We start from the raw sequence: 6030 nt of genomic DNA, 5'->3' as shown, positions 1-6030 counted from the left end.
AGTGTCGTCATCGTCTGAAGGACCTGGGGGTGGGCGATACTGCGGAGGAAGAGTCTGCATCATCTTCGCCATCTCGGCCTGAATAATCTCGGCCATCCTCTCATTGGTTCTCGCCTGCTAGGCACGGAGATCCTCCACCTCAGTGGTAATCTGGCGCAGTCCGTCCTGGATCCCCGCCCGCACACGCCGCTCGATCTCCTCCTCAGTTCGCTGTGACTGTGTGGACCTGGTCCTCGCCCTACTAGACGTCGTCGTATCCACGTACGCACTAGTCGCTGAACCCAACCCGTAGACACGCCGCTTCTTGTTGACGCCCTCGATATCCAGAAATAGCTGCGTCTCGTCGACTTCTGCTGTGCTAGACGAACCACCCTCTCCGGTCGGCGGCTGCGATGCAGCAGCAAGTCTCTGAGCAATTGCATCCTACAAAAAGATTGAAAAACATATATATCACATAACGGCTAATTAAAACGTATAACATATGAAATGTAAGTATAAATCCTAACGAAAATTCGGCAGCATTTCCTCTATAATTTGATCAACACCCATTTTTCAGGGACATCCTGCAAACATATAGATTTCATATACAACCCACCGGCTGTTAACACACCTAATCTAACATTTACAATTTAAATTAAAACACATTTTACACTAATTTAATCTAACACTTGAGTAAAGTAAAACAACTACTAAAATTAGATTGTTTATGACTTACACTCATGTCTTGGGCCCTCTTGTCTACCATGACACCCTTATCAGCTTTCGTGGAGTGCATCCGAGTATACAGCTCCGTTGCGGTAGGCTTGCGGCCGAGCTCGTCAGCCTAAAAGAATAATAAACAATTTGTTAGTTCATCAGAAAATCAGGAAATAAAAGATAGTTATAAATAAAAAAGAATTCTAGAAACAAACCAACACATCCATATGTCTGATGGCGGAACGGGATCCCCCTGTGTGGCGTACTGGTCCGGAACCGGCTCCAGCAGGCTCGCTCATCCGATTAGCGCGAGCTACATCGGACTTCTTCTTCTCGTCCTCTGACGCCCAGACGGCCTGCCAGGAATCCCAGATATCTTGGCTGATCGAGGTATGTTTGCCGTCCTTGTCTCTCATCCTGTGAATAACGTCCTTGTATCGGTTGGCAGCATGCGTCATGAATACACCTTTGATGACTTCGTCGCTGTAATCCGCCGTATCCCACCAGTATTCCTTATGCAAAACATAAACACCAAGTTTGAGTTAGTAATTTTGCGTTAGTCTAAAATCAAACTTTAAAATTAACAATTTATTACCTTAAATTCCTCCCAATAGAAATCTCTCTGCTCTGGAGTCAGAAACCGCTAGGCTCGCCCATTCTCGAACCAGCACATTCTAAAGATCTCCCGCATAGATCGGGAGATTGGTCCAGAGTTCAACAGCCTCTCCCTGCGAGGTTACAGCAAACTTTTATTACTTTCTATAGCAAAACGATAAAAAAAATTAAACTAACAATTTACATTCTTACCTGCTGGCGTCTGGGAAACACAGTGCCCTCCCCTGATCATCCAGCTCTGCAAGGGGCTCTCCTGGCTGTCGGGGCTGAACGGGGGGTGCCGCCTCCACCTCCTGCTGCTGATCCTGAACAGGGATATCCTCAACAGGGGCACGCACAGCTGGGTTACCCCGACCACGACCTCTAGCTGGGTTACCCCGACGTCCCCGACCTCTAGTCGGATCACCTGAACCACCCTGCCCTCTCATACCTGCAGACATTAAAATATGTTTCGTTCCACATATAACAATTTAACAATTATAACAAAACATTACAGAAAAATACATTATAAAAAAATACATTTTAATTGTTAACAATTTCATATATTTAAATTAATTAATACATTTAATAATATAACTAATTCATTACAATAATAAATGAATACAACTAACAAAAACTGCAAAAATATCAAATACGTCAGTCAAGTTGTTCTTCATCTTCGTCTGATGAGGATGGCGGAAATTCTTCTTCTTCATCTTCAGCAGGAGGGATTTGCAACGCATCTTCGTCCGCCACCTCATTCAGGTCAGCTAAATTTGTGGGATTGTCGTCCGTTTCAACTATAAGGGGATTTTCTTCAATGTCATCTTGAAAGGCTGGGATAATTGCATCGGGCATGTCAAGTTCTGATCGTGCCTTAATTTTGCAAACTGCCCACCAATTTACTTTGTCCCGTTTTCTACTTGGATATGGAAGGTAGTGAACTTGGTCAGCCTGTTCTGCCAAAATGAACGGTTCGTATTTATTGTACCTGCGTCTGTGATTAACATCTACCAAGTTGTATCGATTGGCAGTGTCCGTGCCTGTATCCGTAGGGTCGAACCATTCTCATTTGAAAATGACGGTCTGCTTCATTGGTAGAGCTGGATACTCTAACTCAATTATGTCCGTTAGCACTCCATAAAAGTCATTTTCACCCTCAACATATTCTGTTCCCCTTACGCACACACCGCTATTCATTGTAAGTTGATCCTGCCCATATTCCTGAGTCAGAAATTTGAAGCCATTTACATAGTATCCCTTATATGTGGTGACCTTTCTACACGGTCCCTTTGCGAGACTCAGAATAAACGGATTAGTACAGACAGTTGGATCTTTCACCTGTGGGGAGTTAGAAATTTGTAAGATTTATAAACCTTATTATTAAAATGGAAGTCCATTGTTATAAGATACGTACATATTGTTCGAACCAAGAGGCGAAATCACTTTCAAGCACTCTTTCAATTTCTGTTTCACTTATGTCACTGTTCCTTTCGCGCAATCCGGCCACAAAAACCCTTTAAATGGAAAAGGCCCAAACTAAATCAAATTCTAGCAAATATGTGGAATATTACACTATATTTAAATGCTTACCTTCGATAATCTTCGATTTCGGAACAATTCAGAAGAACATAGGTCCGAGCAGCGATGATCTCATCGTCTTCAAGATATCTCCTGCCGCTACCACGCAACAGCTTTCCCTTAGGTTTAAAAATTCCCAATATGTCGGCATCTTCATCGATATCCATATCACAAGTTTCATTTCTTCCCAAACGCACGGGTAACATCGGATCGCCTTCAGCAAAATAATAGGATGCAAATTTAGCGATTTCTTCTTGCAGATATCCACTACTAATGCTCCCTTCGACCCTGCCTTTATTAGTGACCTTTTTTTTCAATTTCCTCAAATATCTGTAACCGGATATTAATATTAGTAATATGAACAGATGGATTCGAGAAAAAACCATGACTAATTGATTACCTTTCAAATGGATACATCCAGCGATACTGAACCGGTCCTGCCATCATAGCTTCATACGGAAGATGCACGGGAAGATGCTCCATAGAGTCAAAAAAGCTGGGTGGAAATATACGTTCCAACTTACACATGATTTTTGGGATCTCAGTTTCCATACGGTTTAGATCTTCCTTTGACAGTGACGTGGAAGTTAACTCCCTGAAGAAGATACTTAACTCTGTTAGAGGCTCCCACACATTTTTCGGAAGTAGCTCCCGAAGAGCGATTGGCAGAATTCGTTGCATAAAAACATGGCAGTCATGACTTTTCATTCCATGCATTTTCAGCCCCTTTAGATCAACACATCTAGACAAGTATGACGCGTACCCGTCTGGAAACTTTATTTTCTGAATCCACTCAAGCAAAACTCGTTTTGAATCCCTATCCAAAGCATACATTGCCTTTGGAAATCTCCCAGTTGCCGGATCTTTAGCTAACCCTGGCCGATCACAGATGTCGTTCAACTCTTCACGAGATTTTGCATGGTCTTTTGTTTTCCCGGGGACATTGAGAACGGTATTAAAAATGTTATCGAAGACATTTTTCTCAATGTGCATGACATCGAGATTGTGACGTATTACATTCGTTCTCCAATAAGGCAAATCCCAAAAGATACTTTTTTTATTCCACCCATGATCTTTTGGCAGTAATGCATTAGTAACTTTCGCACCAGGCTCAAATGCCTTCTTAAACCCCAGTCGATCAAGTTCTCACCCCTGCAAACCTTTTCCCGACCTCTCGTTTCCCCTTACGGAAATCAGTAACATTTCGACGGAATTGGTGATTCGGAGGCAAAAACTTGCGATGGCAATCAAACCACGATTGTTTACCGCTTTTATCCAGTGTGAATGCATCGGTGTTTTCCATGCAGTACGGGCATGCTTTTCTACCAGCAGTGCTCCAACCAGACAACATAGAATAAGCGGGAAAGTCATTTATTGTCCACATAAGAGCCGCTTTTAGTTGAAAATTCTAACGCTTATGAACGTCATATGTCTGGACTCCACATTCCCACAGTTGGTTCAACTCTGCAATCAGCGGCTGTAGGAAGATATCCATTAGGTGTTTTGGGTTTCTAGGCCCCGGTACCAAAACCGTTAAAAACATAAACTCATCCTTCATGCACATGCCTGGTGGGAGATTGTACGGCGTCAAAATGACCGGCCACGAGGAATACTGCTGCCCAAAATTGGTAAATGGCTGAAACCCATCGGAGCATAAGCCTAATCTGATATTTCTCCCTTCATCGGCAAACTCAGAATGCAGTTCACTAAAACGTTTCCAAGCCGGAGAGTCGGACGGGTGGCACATCTTATCACCATCCATCTCGTGGTCTGCGTGCCACGTCATATGCCGAGCAGTGGCTTTCGAAGCGTACAACCTCTGTAGCCTCGGAGTTATTGGAAAATAGAACATTTTACTATATGGCACGTTAGCCTTTCTTTTTGTGGATTTTCCGTGGGTCACAGGTTTCCACCGCGCATAATTGCAAACTTTGCAGCGCGTTAGATCCGCGTCCTCCCCCCAATAAATCATACAGTTATAAAAACAACAGTCAATAACCTCAACCGGCAACCCCAAACCTTTGACCAGCTTCTTAATTTTAGCAAAATTCTTTGGCATCTTGTTGTCCTCCGGGAGCAGCTCCTGTATCAATCCGCATACGTCGTCAACTAAAGCTACTGAACCCTTATGTCGACACTTGATCTCCATCACTTTAGCAGATGCAGAAAATGGAGAGTGTCTGCTATTCCCAGGCCATATGTCTTCTTCAGCCGCACGCATCATATCATAAAATTTTTGAGCTTCAGCATTCGGGAGCTCATCTTCAGGAAACGTTATTTTTGGACCGGCCGCATCAAGAATCATTCTTTGAGCGGAACTGAACTCACCTGGCCCCTCATCTTCATAGTCGAACTCAACATCCTGCTCCGGTAACTGTGCAAGGGGAGGGGGGTTCAAAACGCTCCCCTCGCCATGAAAAACCCATACTTGGTAACCTTTCACGAACCCATTCTTCAATAAATGGAATTCCACCTCATCGACATCCCGATAGCTTGTATTTCGACAACCTCTCTTAGGGCAGGGGCATTTTATCTGTACCCCACTCATACAAGCCGGATGCCGTAATGCAAACCGGACAAACTCCTTCACATGCTCCTTATACCCTGTGGTTAGCAGCCCGTTTGTGTGGCTCCTGTACATCCAACTGCGGTCCGTCTCCATTTCTGTAGCGTGGATAATTAGAGGTGGGGTTTTCACTCGAGATAAGCAAAGTCAATGTAATTGACTGCTGAAAAGGTAGGGCCCTATCCCATTCGCAAAACAGGCGCCCCGTAACTCGGCCACGATATATGCCTAGCAACGGAGAAAAATATTCGGCAGCCTTCCGGCGTCGTTCTCCTTTAGTGCGATATTTAGTATATGCGTTGTAACACTAATTATATATTCCTCGAGGAATAAGCGTTACAAAACATATACAAAACATCCACCCGGAGAACAAACGCTGGAAAACAACCGAATATTTTTGTACCGCTACTAGACATATATGGTTTTTCGTGATCGAGTTACGGAAGCACAAGTTTTGCGAACTGTACAAACTGTACAATCCCGTGTCGTTCAATCTCTTGAACACACGGGACGGGAACTCTACGGCTAGGTTTACGATTTTATTCGGTGGGAATAAAATCGAGGTTTATTTAGGTTGATTATCGTAAATAAAA

The 6030-nt window shown here is 43.6% G+C and overlaps 3 protein-coding genes across 3 annotated transcripts; all 3 read right to left on the bottom strand.

The window, feature by feature from the left end:
- On the bottom strand, positions 1-1166 carry LOC126680341 (uncharacterized). Its single transcript, XM_050375462.2, has 3 exons — positions 912-1166; positions 716-823; positions 1-423 (listed from the first exon to the last, which is right to left on the bottom strand). The coding sequence occupies exons 1-3, from the start codon at positions 1152-1154 to the stop codon at positions 118-120; spliced, it is 657 nt and encodes a 218-aa protein (XP_050231419.1). The 5' UTR covers positions 1155-1166; the 3' UTR covers positions 1-117.
- A 1192-nt stretch (positions 1167-2358) lies between these two features.
- LOC130015542 (uncharacterized) lies at positions 2359-4222 on the bottom strand. Its single transcript, XM_056105883.1, has 5 exons — positions 4043-4222; positions 3272-3990; positions 2884-3201; positions 2708-2807; positions 2359-2631 (listed from the first exon to the last, which is right to left on the bottom strand). The coding sequence occupies exons 1-5, from the start codon at positions 4220-4222 to the stop codon at positions 2359-2361; spliced, it is 1590 nt and encodes a 529-aa protein (XP_055961858.1).
- Positions 4223-4279: 57 nt separating this feature from the next.
- LOC126681780 (uncharacterized) lies at positions 4280-5533 on the bottom strand. Its single transcript, XM_050377330.1, has one exon. The coding sequence runs from the start codon at positions 5531-5533 to the stop codon at positions 4280-4282; it is 1254 nt and encodes a 417-aa protein (XP_050233287.1).
- Between the last annotated feature and the right edge of the window lie 497 nt (positions 5534-6030).

The sequence above is a fragment of the Mercurialis annua genome, linkage group LG5 (genome assembly GCF_937616625.2).
Source record: "Mercurialis annua linkage group LG5, ddMerAnnu1.2, whole genome shotgun sequence".
Classification (NCBI taxonomy): Eukaryota; Viridiplantae; Streptophyta; class Magnoliopsida; order Malpighiales; family Euphorbiaceae; genus Mercurialis; species Mercurialis annua.
This window is presented reverse-complemented; position numbering and strand designations above follow the sequence as displayed.

Excerpts from the sequence above, each read along its gene's own strand:
- LOC126680341 (XM_050375462.2), bottom strand. The coding sequence starts at position 1,154 with ATGACGCATGCTGCCAACCGATACAAGGACGTTATTCACAGGATGAGA. Across the intron at positions 824-911 it reads TCAGACATATGGATGTGTTG|GCTGACGAGCTCGGCCGCAA; the intron begins GTTTGTTTCTAG and ends TTATTCTTTTAG. Across the intron at positions 424-715 it reads AGAGGGCCCAAGACATGAGT|GATGCAATTGCTCAGAGACT; the intron begins GTAAGTCATAAA and ends ATCTTTTTGTAG.
- LOC130015542 (XM_056105883.1), bottom strand. The coding sequence starts at position 4,222 with ATGTTGTCTGGTTGGAGCACTGCTGGTAGAAAAGCATGCCCGTACTGC. Across the intron at positions 3,991-4,042 it reads TCCGTAAGGGGAAACGAGAG|GCATTTGAGCCTGGTGCGAA; the intron begins GTCGGGAAAAGG and ends GGGTTTAAGAAG. Across the intron at positions 2,632-2,707 it reads CCTCTTGGTTCGAACAATAT|GTGAAAGATCCAACTGTCTG; the intron begins GTACGTATCTTA and ends AACTCCCCACAG.
- LOC126681780 (XM_050377330.1), bottom strand. The coding sequence starts at position 5,533 with ATGGAGACGGACCGCAGTTGGATGTACAGGAGCCACACAAACGGGCTG.